Source organism: Streptopelia decaocto (assembly GCF_964273445.1).
Source record: "Streptopelia decaocto genome assembly, chromosome: 1".
NCBI classification, from domain to species: Eukaryota; Metazoa; Chordata; class Aves; order Columbiformes; family Columbidae; genus Streptopelia; species Streptopelia decaocto.
The window spans coordinates 128,361,274-128,378,927 of record NC_138663.1 but is presented as its reverse complement, the minus strand read 5'-3'; the positions used below and the strand labels follow the sequence as shown (position 1 = coordinate 128,378,927).

Here is a 17,654-nt window from a genome sequence, read left to right as displayed (position 1 = left end):
ATGGAGGGGGTTGGTCTCTCCTCATGAGTAACAAGCAGAAGGATGAGAAGAAGTGGCCTCAGGTAACACCAGGGGAGGCTGAGACTGGATATGGGGAAATATTTCTTCATGGAAAGTGTTGTCAGGCATTGGAACAGGCTGCCCAGGGAAGTGGTGGAGTCACCATCCCTGAATGTGTTTAAAAGGCGTTTAGACAAGGCTCTTAGGGACATGGTTTAGTGATGGTGTTAGGTTATGGTTGGGCTTGATGATCCTGATGGTCTCTTCCAACCAAAATGATTCTGTGATTCTGTGATCGATTCTATGCCTATCACAGTTGCACATGCAGATTTGCTTTTGGCAGTGAATGTTTTTGCAACACAGTGCCCATCTACCGCAGCCCTCGCCATGCTAGTGCCTTTACTGCCTTAAGCAGCAAAAGCCGTCTGCGGTCACGACGTCGCCCCGCGGGGATCCCGCGGAGACACACGCCTTGTGTGGGGAGGGAGAGCGTCGCCGCCCAGCCGCCGCGGGAACTACAGCTCCCATCAAGCGCCGCGGCACAACGCCCGCTCCCGTAGCCGCCATCTTTGTGCGGGGCTGGCGGCGGCGGCCGCCATCTTTGCTCGGGGCACCACTACCTCACAGCCGCTCCCGCCGGCGGCGGGCCGCGCATGCGCAGCGTGGTGCTGTCGGCGGCGGCATGGGGCGGGCGGCGCTGGCCCTGTGGGCGCTGCTGGTGGCCGCCGTGTGGTGGCTGGAGCCTGGCGCGGCAGGTGAGCGGCGCCTGGGGCCCCTCGGGGCGCCTGGGCGTGAGGGTGTTACCGGGGGAACGGGAACGGGACGCGGTTTCGCGGCCGACGGGGGGATGGGTGTCCCTGTCGGGAGCCCGAGCGTCCCGTGTCGCCTCCTCAACCTCCTCCGCCCCTTCCCCGGCCCCCTCAGCCGGGTGGCCCCGGTGGCATTGTTGCTGCGTTGCTGTTTGCCGTGATGCCAGCCGGACCAGAAATCCTGGTCAGTTCCTGCTAGTCGCGGCGGTAGTTTAGTGCATTAATTCCTTTTAGCTTTTTCCCTGCCTGTGTGTTTTAGATGCCAAATGGAGAGCGATAACTGACCAAATTAAGAAAGCTGTGGAAGTCTATAAGCCATGTGTAAAGGAGAATTGCAGCTGCCACCAAAGGTGAGAGACTGGTTTTCTTTTGACTGCACAGGCCAGTGGCCATGGGAGGGAATGCTTTTGCCAGCACTGGTGGATGGGAATTAGCTGTAGAATATTTTGGCTCTAAAGTGTCACATCTGCAGCCATCATATGTCACAGTGCTCTTAAGGAGGAGGTTATTAATCATAGAATCATTTTGGGTGGAAGAGACCCTTAAGATCATTGAGCCCCACCATCTCCTAACACTGTCACTAAACCATGTCCCTAAGAGCCTCATCTACACGTCTTCTAAACCAATGCCTGACAACCCTTTCCGTGAAGAAATGTTTCCCCATATCCAATCTAAACTTCCCCTGGTGCAACTTGAGGCCATTTCCTCTCATCCTGTCACTTGTTACCTGGGAGAAGAGACCAACCCCCTCCATCCTACAACCTCCTTTCAGGTAGTTGTAGACAGCAATAAGGTCTCCCCTCAGCCTCCTTTTCTCCAGGCTAAACAGCCCCAGTTCCCTCAGCTGCTTCTCATCAGACTGTGCTCCAAATCCCTCACCAGCTTTGTCACCCTCCTCTGCACTCTCTAGTACCTCAATGTCCTTCTTATGATGAGGGGCCCAAAACTGAACATGGGATTCAAGGTGCTGCCTCACCAGTGCTGAATACAGCAGCACAATCACTTCTCTAGTCCTGCTGGCCACACTATTCCTGATACAAGCCAGGATGCTGTTGGCCTTTTTGGCCACCTGGGCACACTGCTGGCTCATATTCAGCCAGCTGTCAGTCAGCACCCCCAGGTCCTTTTTCACCAGTCATCTTTCCAGCCACTCTTCCCTGAGCCTGTAGTGCTGCCTGGGGTTGTTGTGACCCAAGTGCAGGACCTGGCACTTGGCCTTGTTAAACCTCATACAACTGGCCTGAGCCCAATGATCCAGCTGGTCGGGATCGCTCTGTGTGAAACAGGTTAGCCTCCATAGGTCCAACAGAAGGTGTGTCCATCTGCAGACTGGTCACTGTCCTTGTCTGCTGTGTGACTGAACAACAAACACTATGTCAGCATCTCATATAGGATCATACAATAAACCCATACACAGTCGGTGATGTTTCTGTATTAACAATCCACTTCTGCCTTCTCTGTCAGTGCAGTGTTGCTAAGAAGTCTTTCTCGTGGGCTTTTAAAAGTGGAAGAAATCAAGTATGTGCAAAATATTCTGAATAGCTTGATTAAGAAGGGTTGTTACAGAACACAGATCCATTTGGCATGATAGCGTGTTGCACTTTTTAGCATTCTTTTTAGGAGTTCAGTTCACTGCTTGTGAGAATCGGATTGATGGTGGATATTTAACTACCCGACTTTCACATGACTAAAGCATCATCCAAGAAGAGCTCATTCAGGAAGACACAAGTTCTGTTTATTTTTTTTTTTTAATAATCATGGAGCATTATGCATAATGCCAGCACTCTGACTTGAAATGCTCGCCTAATCTCCCTACAGTGAATTTAGTGCAGAGAGCTAGAGACTCACATGTGATGCAAGACGACTGTAGGCAGTACAAGTGCAGGCTGACCTGCCATGTAGACATAGCCAAACCAAACTTCCTTTCTGTTCACGCTGGTAGTGCATGGCTGCAGCGTGACAGACATTACAGGTGCGTAGATCATCACTGCCATGTGGGCATAGATTGTAGGACTGGGGGGGTTTTGATACCTTCGAGCAGCGTTTTTATTTAAAGGATAAGAAGCAACTCAGGGAAGAGTCAACATATTCTTCTGCCTTCAGGATTAGGACTCCAAATGCAGAAACACAGATGCCCAACTTTAAGCCTCCTATTTAAAAGTACCAGATGTGCTCACTCATTTTGGCAGGGGGCAGGGGGAGATTGAGTGCTTTTACTATCGGATGAGTCATATTGGGCAACTGTTTATACACTCTGGAGTTTTTGATCTTCACTTGCTTGAATATTGATGAGGAAGAGTCTCTTTTAATTCAGCATTCCCATCTTTTCCCCAAGTTCCAATTCAGGCACAGCTTAAAGACATCTCCTAATCTTTAAACATACACTCCACCATCTCCTGCCCACCTTTGGGTAGAACACTTTCCCAAGTGGTTACAACTTCCAAAATCTGCTTTAGAATGTGATAGTTGATGGTAATGTGAAGTTATGGTTGCTGTGAGTCTTGAAACCTAGTTTTCGCTAAAACGGTCATTCAGTTAAGGGTTTTCAAGGAGCACTGCTATAGTGACAGGCATTACAAAAAAATCCAGGAAGATAATACAGGATGTATGCTGTATGATGTTCAAGAAACTTGGTTCATTTTGATAGCCAATTTGGAACTCTGTAATTATGCAGCAGAATGCTGAAAGCCAGTACTTTTCACCATATATCAAATTCTACTTGTAGCTAGTCTTCTGGGACTCAGTGGCCAAGGACTGAAGGCACTGTCTTGTTCCTTGCTACCTTTCAGTGTCACGTAGGCAACAATGACATGGATGTGCCATAACACTTCAACTTTTTTCCAGTTCTCAAGCTTGTTACATTTGCATCCCTGTCATACTGCTTATCTGTGGTCAGCCCATCTGCACAATGGCAATTCTTTCTGAAGTTTTACTGTGTTCTACCTGATTACAAAATAGCAGAATCCTGGAGGTTGGGGAGGATCTCCTGAGATCAAGACCAATACCTCTGCTCAGGCAAGGTTGCCAGGACTATGTCCAGTAAGGTTTTGAATATCTTAAAGCACAGAGACTCCACTGCCTCTTTGTGCAACTCGTACTGGTGTTTGACTGCCCTCACAGCTGGATCACCCCAACAGTGCTGTATTAAACTAAGGCATTGATGTGGTGTCTGCCAAAAGTGGGGAGGACATCTCCATAGTTGTTACAATCTGATAGTGTTAACTGTTCCAAGCTTGAGGGAGCTGGGACTGTTTAGCCTGGAGAAAAGGAGGCTGAGGGGAGACCTTATCGCTGCCTACAACTACCTGAAAGGAGGTTGCAACATGGAGGTTGTTGGTCTCTTCTCCCAAGTAACAAGCAATAGGATGAGAGGAAATGGCTTCAAGTTGCACCAGGGGAGGTTCAGATTGGATATTGGGAAAAATTTCTTCACAGGTTTGTCAGGCATTGAAACAGTCTGCCCTGGGAAGTGGTGGAGTCACCATCCCTGGAGGGGTTTAAAAGGCATTTGGATGAGGTTCTTAGGGTCATGGTTTAGTGCTAGAGTTAGGTTATGATTGGACTTGATGATCCTGACGGTCTCTTCCAACTGAAATGATTCTATGATCTGAGGACCTTTAGACTAAAGTTATATAAACTGCATCCTTCTTATGCATTTTCTTATGTATGTTAGGTTTATGTTTTCATACTGCATTCCTGGAGCTCACTGGTGATGCGCAGATGTCACAGAACACATGCTACATAGGTCTCTCCTGCTGGGCTGGCTTTCAGTGGACACAGCGTTATTTGGTGATGCTGCTGCTTGCAACTAGACTCTTACTTTCTTTTAATGTCTAAATAGCGTGACATTACGTGAGGAGTTTGGTCTTGGTGTGGCCCATCGTTTATGGAAAGCCAGAGCACAAGCTTTGCAACTCTAAGTCAGCTGAAGGCTTTTACCCATAACCTGGCAGGGTGTGTAAGGTGCTTTCTGGGAGAGTAGCTAGAGTTGTCCAAGTTGCTTTAGCCTCAGACCTGTGCTGGGCTTTCTGTCAGGCAAATAGCACATAATCAAGGAGTGAAGCTTGGACCTTTGAGTCTCTGCATAAGTGACTTAAATTCTTCGTTATGCCACATGTACCATAGCTCTTGGAAGCTACACAGAGCTTGCTTTAGCTATAAGTCTGTTCTGTATACTGCAGTTAGTTATTCAATGCATAGTATCCTCCCTACTGTACATAAAAATGGCTGATTGTTTTGTTTCAGTGTCTGGAAGCAGGACCTGGCTCCCTTTCGAGGTGGCATTTCCAAGGAGATAATATCAGATGTGGTGAGCCGGAAGCTCGGGACACACTACCAAATCGTTAAGAACAAGTTGTACCGTGAGCAGGACTGCTTGTTCCCTGCAAGGTAAGAGCTGTGCAGAACATCTTGCCTCTGTAGCTGGGACACGGGAGTACTTCCAAATCTGCTGAGTTGAAAGTCACTGAGCACAATGATATTTCAGAGGTGTGAATTCCTTATTGGAGCAGGAGCCTAGAAAATTATGTATGAGGCTTAAATGTAGCAAGAGGTGAATGTCATTGTTGGACTTCAGTGTAGAAAAGGTTGTTTGGTTGTGGGATCCCAAAGAAAGCTGCCAATCAGGCCAGATTTAACAGGATGGGTTGCTTCAGTGCTGTCTGTACTGTGTTGAGGCTCAGCAGCTGCTATAGGCAGTTCCCAGCCTACATCATGATATGGTTCAGACTCACCATCTCTTCTGCTCCTGTGCAGAGAGAAAGGCCTGCAAGAGACTGCAGGATTCTCCCTTCTCCTTATAGCTCTTTGTCGTATATCGTTTCTCCACAGATGCAGTGGAGTTGAGCACTTCCTTCTGGAGATCATCAGCCGCCTCCCTGACATGGAAATGGTGATCAATGTGCGAGACTACCCTCAGGTCCCCAAGTGGATGAAACCTGTCATCCCAATCTTCTCATTCAGTAAGGTGGGCACACCTTTAAAAGCTGAGCATTTCTGTGACATGTGTGTTCTCCTTCCTCTTGGGAATGTATTTTTGAGGATGGTTCCCCACAGATTTTCTGTGCATCAAAATTGCTTGCTCTTTTTTGCTCTTTATGTTTCCTTTCACTTTCAGTTTTCTGTGAGACAGACTTGCAGATTTATTCAATGGAACAGTTTTTCCTCTCATTACCTCCTCTGCCAGGTCAAAAAACGTACTGCTGCCACAGTGGAATGATGCACAGCTGGATGGGCTATGTGTCAGTATCACTGTCATTTGCTAGAATTCTTCTCTTAAAATTGTAGCCGTAACTACATCAATTTAATTTAATCAGCATTGTTAAGGATTTTTGATCATCAGTCAGCTGTCATAGAGTTAATGTCATTTAATATGAATATTTTAGTCCTCTTTTTTGGTAGCACAGATAAATGTTTCTTATCTTCTTTTCTGTAATATTGGTGTATCCTGTGAACCCTTTTTCCCTGGATTCCCTTTCCCACCTGCACATACATGCAGAGATGTACACACACATAGAGACATCTCTCTCTGCTTCTCTGTTCCCAGACTCAAGAGCCCTCCCATATGCTTTCCTACCTCTCCCATTGTTAAATGTCACTGTAACATAGTGTCCTATCCCATTCAACAAAATACTGTTACACCTGAAGCTTCAGCTAAACTTGCTTTTATTTAGTGTATGCCAAATGTGCCCCAATCCTGCACCATTGCTACCTAACCCTGATCACAATCCCATCTTTGGCTGAAGCCCAGCAGAGACAGTAAGGTGCAAAAAGAAACAATGGACCATTTTCTCTTGCTAGTTCAGACTCTATTCTGTTTCTGCTAACTTGTAGCATCTTACTCTGAACCCAGGTCTTCAGCTTGTGCAGTCTGAAGAGTAATATGACCCATAACTATTGCCTAGTCCCCAGCCATCCTAAAACTCTTTCTAGAATTTCACTACAACATCACAAACACTGTCATTCAGTAACCACATTCACTGCCAGGCGTAAAGCTAATTGTCTTGCCCCTCGACCATTGACAACCTTAGCTCTAACTGGCAGAACCCAAATTAACACAGAACAGGTTGCAGGAGTTTAATCTTTGCAGCCATATTCATAATCCTACTCCCAGATGCCTTGCAGGTCCCCACAAGAAACCGAGTTCTCTAGTCACCGTTGTCCCATATTCTCCAGTCACCATTGTCCCATATCTCAACTGTAATCTCAGCCATGTCCTCAACTGAAACCCAGTGACCAAAGCACAGCTCACATTTAACCTGCCAGTGTTTGGAAGGCTACAGGATGCTGGTCCAGGGTGTTTTCTAAGGCTGAAAGCAGATTGGAAGATTGTCCTATTCTGCATATCAGAAGGCTGACCCTGGGGTATTGGTGGAGCTGTCATGGTTTTTTATGAATGCCTGTTTATAGAAGGACGGAGAAGGAGCAGATCGTAGAAGCACAAACTGAAGTTAGAAGGGACCTGAGGAGGTCACCGAGTCCATCACCTCACTCAGAGCAGGACCAGCTATAACAGATCAGGGTGCTCCAGGCTGTGTCCTGCCTGGTTCTGGTCATTCCTGAGTACAGGGCGTCCACAGCCAGTGTTGGACCTCCCTCAAAGCAAAAGCATGTTTCCCAGTATGTAACTGGAATTTCCCTTCTTGTGATCCAAGCCTGTTGACTCTCATTCTATCTCTGCACTTCTGAAGAGTCTGTCTCCATCTTCTCTCCTATTAGGTAGTAAGGTATAGCATTTAGATAACCCCAAGCCTCTTCTTACCGGGCATGAACAAAGCCATTCCTCAGGCCCTGTTCATACATCACGTGCACCAACCTCCTAACTATCTTGGTGGCCTTGGACTCTCTCCAGTTGATCTCCAGGTGACAGATAGATGCATAGTTGTACATTCACTATTAGTGCAAGGAAGTGACCTATAGTCTAGTTTCTTGAAGGGGTTTAGTCTTACTTAAGTGCTGATCTTCCCTCTGATTAAATAGGGATTTAAACATACAAGTAGGAGTGAGGAACTGAAATTCCTACATGACCTGGATATTTGTTACAGTGAATTGTTAAGTGATCTCTAGGAAGGCTGGAATGAATTGAAGTGTTAGAAACCTAAATGTCAAAGTATCTATATGTGTCCCTTTCTCTAAGGAGATAATAATGCCTCTTAACTTATGAACAGTAGAAAATATTTGTAGCTATACACAGGCACAAAGGTGAGTGGAGCACAGGTCTTCTGCTATTTACTAATCAGCTATATGATGGATCTCTCTTGTTATTTTCTAACATGGAAGTCCTGTGCTGTCATGCAGCAAGACACAGCCTTTTTAAAATCATTGAAACATTTCAGTATTAGGTTGTCTTATATGAACCCCAGCAACACCACCGTGACCACAAAGCTCTCATTCTGGTTATGGAACAGTAATGGAGAAAACTGACAGAACTCCCAGAAAGGATGTTCATTCCTGGCAGGCTTAGTCAGTAAACTGAAATAGATGTCACTCTTTTTCTTACATTACTCTCCTTTTTCTTAAGACACCCGAATACAATGATATCATGTATCCTGCCTGGACATTTTGGGAAGGAGGACCAGCTGTCTGGCCAATTTACCCAACAGGTTTAGGACGCTGGGACCTCATGAGAGAAGACCTCAGAAGGTATGTTTTGCAAATGGATATGTGTGTGGGGGAGGTTTAATGGAAGACCAATTCAGAGTAAAAGCCAGCTAGCACTGGAAATCATTAGGGCAATGTTGAAGTCCAAGGTCATAGGTCTATTGGCTTGTGGTGTGTCCTGCATACAACCTAAATGCTGTATAAGGATTCTCCATGGAAACCTTAGGTGATGTAACTACAAGCTATAATTAGCTTCTCTGTTTCCAACAGTTTGGTAAGGAATGCAGAGGATAAAGTAGACACATTATTCATGCTATCAGGGCCAGATAGCTATCATTTTTGCTGGGAGAGGGTTTGTCAATAAAGCAGCAGTTATCTTTTGCCTGCAGAAATCTCCCCTGACACATGGAAATATTTTCCTTTGTTTCCAAGTACTTCTGTAAAGACCTGTGGTTTTTTCACTGCAGGGATGATACAGGATGTTTGTATAAGCTTCTGGAAGGGTAAAGAAAAGCCTTCTTTAGATCTCCTTTTATTTGAGTGTTATGCAATAGAGAAACCTGGAATCATTCCCAAGAATCAAGAGTCATTACTGGGCCAATAGTAAGACAGAAGATGTTTCTGACTGGGAGTCTTTCTTTTGGCAGGATCTTTGACTATTAGCAGAATAAGGGGCTGTTTCCCACGGAGAGTGACAAACAATATGCAACAGTGAGTGAACAGAGAAACGTAACAAGAAAAAAACCCAACACCTTAATGTCAATCACTTAACATCAGAATGCGAGACTAAACGTTTCCCGCTTCAAAATCTGAAGATCTATAGGACTAGTCATAGCTGATGATATAATGTGATGTAATATAATGAAGGTCCAAAGCATTTACTTGTCCCTGCTTTCCCATTGAACCCTGCTTATGTCACTGGGTTACAAACAGATGCAAAGCTTGACCTGCACAGATCAGTTTGGGAATCAGGATCTACATGTCAAGCCAGGTGTAACAAAAAAGTACAACAAGGAGTTCCCCAGAGGGAGGCAGGTGACTGCACTGACAGAAATAAAACATGTGAACAGCTGTTTGGAAGATACACTTAGATTTAAAGTGAAAGTTATTTGGCAAAACAATGAACCCTCGTGCTTTAAAAGCGAAACATCATGCAGGCCTTTTTGTTGCTGTTTTGTTTGCTTGCTTGCTTGTTTGTTTTGGTTTTTTTTGTGTTGTTGTTTTGTTTGTGGGGTTTTTTGTTGTTTGTTTGTTTGTTTGTTTGTTTTTTTAATGGGAAACAAGGGTGATTAGAAACTCTCGTTATTTTGCATTATTCATATTCAGTGAAGTACCAAAAGATAAAGCAACAATGCAAAAAGTGCATTCAAATTTTAGTTAAATTTTAATGTCCTTAAAGGTCTGGTGAGGGAGTTGTGTGTAATTCAGTGTTTTGACTGAAAGGTGTTCTGAAAAGTGGCCTGTATCATGTTGCCTTAAACACAGTATTCACAGGAAAACCTGTTTCATTGAACCTGGCTGGGAGTTTTTTTCTGCTATAATGAAGAAAGTGATTTCCTTAAAAAAAAAAAAAAAAAAAGAATAAGAAAAAGAGATCATGCTGTGAAAATAGATAAGAGCCTCTGTTTCATGGTTTTATTAAATCATTTATTGCCATGTATAAACAATACTTTCAGGTCTGCAGAAAAATGGCCATGGATCAAAAAAATCTCTAAAGGATATTTCCGAGGATCAAGGTGAGCATATTTTCTTCTAGCAGGAGATTCTACTAACAGATACCATGACAACTGTCTGTATGGAGAAGTTTCTGTACCTTCAAGACCTAAACAAGTGTAACCCAGAGTGTATTTTTTTTAAAGTAAGGAAATTGAGACATTTTGTACAGCAGCATTTCACCGTTAGTGATTCTCCGTAAGAATTGCCATTTGCAACTAGTTCATTTTAATGAGTCTAGTATTGGATAAAGAAGTTGTGATGGATTTGTTACGTTATTTCTTAAGGAGGAAAACTGTCACACTAGGAACCAGCTTGTTTTGTTCCCTGAAGTGAACTGCAGGTGCATGATACAAATTTAAAGGTTTTATACTGATGCACATGCTTCTTGCCAATATGAATACTTTATTCTCTATGCCAAGTGCTTGACAGGGAATCAACAAGTATTCTTGGTTTAGGTTACCTGAGTGGTGGGGTATAAGAGAAGATTATTTTTACCCTCACTTCAGTGACAGTTTGAAAACAGTGTTAACCCTTTTTGTTCCTCCAACACCTTGTTCCTCCTCCATCCCCAATAGGGATAGATTTGAAGTCTTACTAGGTAGGCTCAGGAGATGATGAAGCGTGAGTTTTGGGGATGTAATAACCTTGCTTATCAGTAGTGTTTTAAATTAGTGTCAGAACGATCAAGTGCTGAAGATGCTTAACATTTCTTAGCTCTCTGACTTAGAAGGGAGTTAAAATATTTGGCACCCCTCAGATAAGGCCTGAAGGAAACAACGTCTCTGCTGATTTGTCCTGGGAATTGCTTAAATCATGCTATGAAATATTTAGTAAGTGAAATAAAGAAACAGGGCCCCGAATAATTTCAGTACACATAACTCATTCTCTTCAGCTTATACGCCCTTGGACAGAAATACACTGTGTGATAGGCACTTAATAAGGTTTTTGGGGCACATAGGGAGATCAGACTCATAAAGGGGCAGGATCTTGAGTCTTCTTGTTTGTTAGCTGCATTGGGTCAGGTGGATTGGCAATGACTGATAGAGCATTTCTTTTGCAGAACGAGCCCTGAAAGAGATCCCCTCATTCTGCTGTCTCGCGAAAATCCTGAACTTGTTGATGCTGAGTACACTAAAAACCAAGCTTGGAAATCTGAGAAGGTTTGTGGGTGTTATCTGTCAGGATCTTGAGTGTGAAGGCCAGAAGGGGTCGCACTACATGAGGGCTTTGATGATAGAGGTGCATCTTGGTGGAAAGTTGTGGGTGATTGTCTAGATTAAGGGGGGCTTGTAGATCCCTTGATGGCCACATCTCTCTGACCAATGAAAGGAAGGAGTCTCTAGAGCCTTAGAGGTCAAACATTTTTCTCCCATCTACACTTCTTGTTCAAGGAAACTAGCACACAGAAGAAAATTAACCTATGCCAATCCAATTCTTCCCCTTCTAGCCTCAAGCTGCCTGTGTGGTGTTGTCAGTCTTTTTAAACCTTTTTCTGTCATTTCCATTGCTTGGTCTTTCTGATAACTGTTGCTGATAATGTTTTAGTTCCATACTTAGTCTACAGTCCAGCTCTCTCCAGACTGTCTTGGCTAATCTGTTTACACTTGGCTTCACATAGTCCATTGTCCAAGCTGTTTTCTACCCTGTAGCTGCCAGCTAAACATTATCATTAGTGTATTTGTGCTGGCATTTGCTTACACGCAGTGTGTAATTTACTGATTTTTTTTTTCTTGTTTGAAGGGCCACAAATTCTTCATAATTCTTCTAAAAGCCTACCAGAGAAGGTTTTCTCAGAAGTGGGAATGGAGGGTTTTGAGATTTCAGCTTTGTTTCTGAGAAGGAAAGCAAATATGAAATCACTATATAAAATTTACTGATTTTGTAAAAATTCTGTTTATTTTAAGGACACCTTAGGGAAGCCTCCTGCAAAGGAAATTCCACTGGTTGATCACTGCAAATACAAGTAAGAGTTTTGATTAGTAAAGCTGTTCAAGGTCTATGGGTTATTTCTTTCCTTGCATGGTATAAGGTCTCTTTGTATCTTAAGACCTGATTCCAGTGACCAGCTCCATGCAGACAGGAAAGACTGTGAAAAGAAACAAAGTGGTTAAAAATTGGGGAGCTTAGCATAGCCTCTTCCAGTATCAGTTTTCCTATGTCAGGTTAGGAGAAATAAAGTGCTTTGGGGAAAGTAAAGGTCTTAGGTTGCTAATAAACATATAGATGGAAAATCTTATTTTATTTTTCTAGTAAGAAAGGCTTTCTTTCCATTGTTCTTTGTATTCCTGTAACAAGTTGTGTGTTCCAGATTATTTTTTCAGTGCTACAGTGGTAACATTACTGTCTTCAAAGACATATGGAACTAAGGAATCATCTTTAGATGCATACTGGGGCAAGTGTTGCCATTGGATGTATATAGTAAAAGAGACAACGTGAAACACGATTAAGTAGATACAGTATTGATTCATACGTTGTATGTTGTTTGGGAGATTGTGGTTTTTATTTTGTTTTTTAACTACTTTAGGGAGGGTTTTTTGGTGTAATATTGTGGGTTTCTGTGTAAAAGAACCAAAACGTCCTCTTAGTGTGTATGTACTTGTATGTCTGATGTTTTGCTTTAAAATTGCCTAGTTACGATTCTACCAGCTAGAATCTGCTGATAGAAGAACTCAGTCATTTGGCTGGATCTCTGTTTTTGTGCAAATGTGATTGACTTGTCTCATTTTATATTTCACTAGACTGTTGCCCAGATTTCTCCCTTCTGTTACACAGAGACTTTCCAATTCCTGATGCCTCCTAAGCCCCTCGCACAGTATGGGTCAAGGCATTCTCACATGCTTTTCTCATAGCTCAGGGTCTGGTAGGGTCAACGTGAACTTCTCTCCACTTTCTTCAGTGTTGGTGCTATACCAGAATGTCTGAGAGCAGCCCCCATGACCTGGCTGAGGTCACAGATGGTGAAGCTGTGTCTGGAATTGGGCAGGGGCATCTCCTCACTTCCAGATCCCTGTTCTTGTCACTTCTCTACGTGTATTTGTTCAGTTCCTAATACAACAAGCGCCTCATCCCTGCCCTGAGCTCCTAGGTAATACAAAGGATGCAAGACAATTTCAGTTTTATTCCTTGTAACTTACTGCTGAACTAAGTTTAGCTGTAATTCCCATCTCACGCCAAACATATATAATATATAATCCCCATTTTACCCCAAATAACTTAATTAAAGGAAGAACTCCCTTCCTCCAGCCCAAAATGTTCAACTTCAAAGATTATTTCTATGTACTGAGGGGTTTTACCCACAGGAAAAACAGCTTTCCATATAATTGGAGAAATGTGGGTTTAAAAATGCAAGCAAGTAAGCAAACAAACATCCCTCTGAGATACAGTTCGCTACGAGAAATCCTCCCCCAGTCAAGCCCACTTTACTAACTTGGCAGAAAATATGGGAAACAAAATTGTGGATTCTTTGTTATCTGCAAAGTCCATCTGTTGTGTGCTAGCCTGTTTAACCTCCTAGGGTTGCATTCCCAAGTTAATATGAAGCAATTAATTCAGATTAAAGCAGAATCCCAGAGGAAAAAACAAAACAAAAAAAACCCAACCAAGATAGATGTGGCAAAGCAGAACAATGAAAAAAAAGCTCACTCCAAGACAACAGAGAATTGGGAAAAAGCTCCTTGTGGTAAGAAATTCTCTGAAGCGTAGAGTCACAGGATCAGCATCCACATTGTGACCTTCCCTGCCTTGTTGGCAGCTGTCCATGAGGCCTCTTTCAGTTTGTCGCAGCCAGGTGTCTTTATCAGAGGTAAAGCAGCACACCTTGATTTTTAGCCTCAGTTTTGACAGGCAGCAGCAGCTCACCTAGTACATCCTTAACTTAGCTCACCTTGCCTGTGAGGAGCTTCACATAAACGTCTTGCCTTTGTTTCAGCAACAGGTGCCTGGCTTAGTGGGAGGGAGACCCCCATCTGCTCCCCGCCTCGGAGCCCAACTGCTCAGTGCATTTCCTCACTAAATGCCAAGTGTGATCAGGTCCCTCTCTTTGCTTCTCCTTTTAAAGGTATCTGTTTAATTTCCGGGGAGTGGCTGCCAGTTTCCGTCTGAAACACCTTTTCTTGTGTGGTTCGCTCGTCTTCCACGTTGGAGAAGAGTGGTTGGAGTTCTTCTACCCACAGCTGAAGCCTTGGGTCCACTACATCCCAGTCCGATCAGACCTCTCTAATGTCAGGTGTGAGACCTCAGATGTGCTCAGGGGAGCACTGTGTGCCACAGGAAAACACTGATGTGTTTGGGAGGGCAGTTTCGTTGGTATCATGCTAAGAAGCGTCTCCACTGTAGGCATCAGACAGAGGCTCGTGGAGGTCATGTTCGTTTCATTGCTGCCCCTGAAGAATCCTTTGCTTATATTTCTTAGAACAGTTTCGCTGGGGTGTGGAGGTCTGTTACCCTCACTGAAAGCCACAGGCACTGGGCACTTAAATTTGCAGCATGGGTGAGGGGAAGAGGAATGTATTGCAGGGCCAAAAATGTGTTGGCACCCAGATTTCAGCATGCTGTCCAGAACTGATATGGAACAACTGAGATTGGCAGGTTTCTTCTGAGCTCTTAAATGAGGAGCACCAGTCCCCCACTCAGCTGTAGATCCTTAATCTCATCCTCTGCAACAGTTTAGCTAAGGGACAGTGTTCTCCTTTGAGCTACTTGTTTCATAGCATTTTTTGTCTTAATTTTAGGGAGCTGTTGCAATTTGTAAAGGAAAATGATGCTATAGCACAAGAAATCTCAGAGAGGTAAGTTGTGTGTTCCTTCTGGCTATCAGACACTCTTCTTCCAAAGCATTTTCTTATGCAGCTTTTGAAGGGGTTACCTCTCAAAGACAACCATAGTATTAATAGGGTGCAGTATAACTGATCTTCTGCAATAACAGCAGGAGAGTTGAGGAACTCGTAACAAGCAGGGGGAAGCGGAGAACGAAATTATATGCTTCGGTCTTTGGTTCACATGTGACCCATGTCAGGAACCCCACTGAAAGCTCTCAGAAGCTGGGAGCTTTCTTCTCAGTATGAGGCGAGTTGGCCCCTGGGAACCGTGTCTGTGTTATAAGCATAATGTATCCAGGCTGGCAGTGACTGGCTTCTGAGGCAGCGTTGCATCGGTGCTGCTCAGGCTGTATCTGATACGTGAAAGCTGATATTTATTATCCCAGATAACAAATACCATCTTGAGGATAACAAAAGCACTGCAACTGTCAGAGCTGTGAGCGTGAATGAAAAATGTGAAATTAAACTAGACGGTACAGAGCGGTGCATGTTGTTTCTCATTTGAAACACAGAAGAGTGAAAGTTGATATACATATAAAGCAAAACAAAAGACTCTTGTAGGAACTGGAAATTGGTTCTGACTGTGCCTTGTGTGTCTCTAGGGGACGCCAATTCATCACTGAGCACTTGCAGATGGAGGATGTCTCTTGCTACTGGGAGCATCTGCTGTCTGAATATTCCCAAACCTTGACTTACAAAGTGAAAAGGAGGAAGAGCTACAGCGAGATCACTCCTGAATGGCTGAAAACAGAACTATAGAGACTCCTCTGTTTTTCTTCTTCAGCTCAAACTGATCTCTGTGGAAATCTGAAGATCAGTGTATCTTATTTCTTGTTCTCTCAGACTTCTCACCCTTTACACTAGGAGAACAGCAATAGGCTGACTTTGAAATTGTTCCTGTACAGTGGGATGCGGTCATACTGTCGCCATAGGAATGTTAAGTAGAATGTTGGATTATGGCTATTAAATGGGGTAGTGGTCTTCATGTCTGGAAGAGGGCTGTTAGCATTTGGGATTTAGTTACTACCCATTTCAGAATGATCCTAAATCCCATTCAGTCAATGAGAAGCCTTTCTGTTGATTTTACTGGACTTTTTACCAAGTCCTCTGTACTTGTTGGCAAGGTACACAGACTGTCAGCTACAATCAGCTGGGAGATACGTCCCCATTTTTTGGCAAATTGTCCATGTTTTCTCACCTGTGTGATAGCATTTGGGATATTAGGTGTTCTCTGTCAGAAGCAGGTACTGGGGATTTGAGGTGATCTTTTTAGATAGCCTGGAGCTTATGTTTATGTCAGGTTTTAGGGGCTGATGGTGAGGCTTTGATGTGCCACTGAAAGGACAAAGGATCGTTGCGCAGGTAAACTACCTACCTCATAGGGAAGCGGCTGGTGGTGATGATGTTGCTGCAGTGCTAAGGCCGCGTAGCAGAGTCGAGCAGTTGGCAACTGAGATAAAGACAGTTCATCCTCCGACAGCTGAGCTGGGTGTCTGCATAGCCACTGGGCCCCTGGTAACACCAGTTGGCTGGCCAGGCAGAGCCCAGAGAAAGTATACACAGAGGCAGAGTCAGATCTTCTTTTTCCCGTATCTTCACAGATCCTCTGCTCTGATCCTCTCTTACCTTCCTAGGGTTGTGGGGTTTTTTGTTTGTTGGGTTTTCTTGAGGCTGGTAACACATCTGCTCACTTCAGTGTTTGCTTTTCTTTCCCACTGCTGTTTACACTCCTTTTTCAGTCTGGTTGAGGGAATGTCTTCAGTCACACGGTGGCAGCTACTCCTCACATTACTCATTCTGAGCTCAGTCACAGGTTGCTTGCACTTGCTATATTTATGCCCACTACAGGCTGCTCAGCTCAGAGGGAGTGCAATTTCTAGAATGCTTTGTGGCCCCTGAGTTGAGAGGCCTGGTAGGAAGCAGCATTATCTCTGGCATCCAGACAGGTGCTCAGAAGAGTGAGAGCAGCAGCATGGGATCCCAGGAGGGCTGCTGCCTCTGGGGTGAGCACAGGTGATGGTAAAGTGGCCACATGGCTTAGGAAGCAGCACGTTGATGGAAGAGAGTGATAGCAACAGCTCCTGCTCTCCTCTGCAGTCAGCATGGATCAGAGAGGAGGAAAACGCTACACGGAACGATAACGCCAAGTGCACCTCCACATGTATGTGCTCACACACAAGCCTCGGGGCCCTGCTGGGCCCTGCTATGGGGACGTGACATCCAGCGCTGTTTGTCAAGTGCCGGTTGCTGGTGCAGTGTGCCAGTTACATGACTGGTGCCTGGATTATCAGGGTACTCAAATAGCCTGGTTTCTGAGGAAAACAACTGTGCAAGAGTTGAAGGGTTTTTCTGGTTTTATATTTTTAGTCAATGGAGAGATAGCAGTCTGAGAAACTGAAACAGCTACATATAATTTTTTTTTTTTTTAAAATACTTTTTATGAAATGCTTTTTGGAATAAAACAGACAAAAACTGCGTTTTGCTGGATTCATCGTTGCTTAGCTGGAGTTGTGATAAAACATCTGGATAGCCCCCAGCTGTTTCCCTGAAGATGGTGAAGCGTGTATTTCTGTTTCTTCTCTGTCACAGCAATATTCAGGGTGTCTCTACTTCCAGCCACTGTGGCTGGAAACTTATGCTGGTCAGACACCTGTGTGGACTGGGGAATTTTCAGTCTGATCCCTTTCTTCTTTCTTCTTTTTTATCTCTTTTT

At 44.2% G+C, this 17,654-nt stretch overlaps 1 protein-coding gene across 1 annotated transcript; it reads left to right on the top strand.

Annotated features, from left to right (window-relative positions):
- Positions 1–660: 660 nt before the first annotated feature.
- POGLUT1 (protein O-glucosyltransferase 1) lies at positions 661–17,428 on the top strand. The gene is made up of 11 exons (XM_082076270.1): positions 661–755; positions 1,069–1,159; positions 5,055–5,198; positions 5,640–5,775; positions 8,329–8,450; positions 10,085–10,144; positions 11,185–11,284; positions 12,029–12,087; positions 14,182–14,349; positions 14,855–14,911; positions 15,544–17,428. Exons 1-11 carry the CDS (start codon positions 683–685, stop codon positions 15,698–15,700), a joined length of 1,167 nt encoding a protein of 388 aa, XP_081932396.1. The 5' UTR covers positions 661–682; the 3' UTR covers positions 15,701–17,428.
- Positions 17,429–17,654: the final 226 nt, after the last annotated feature.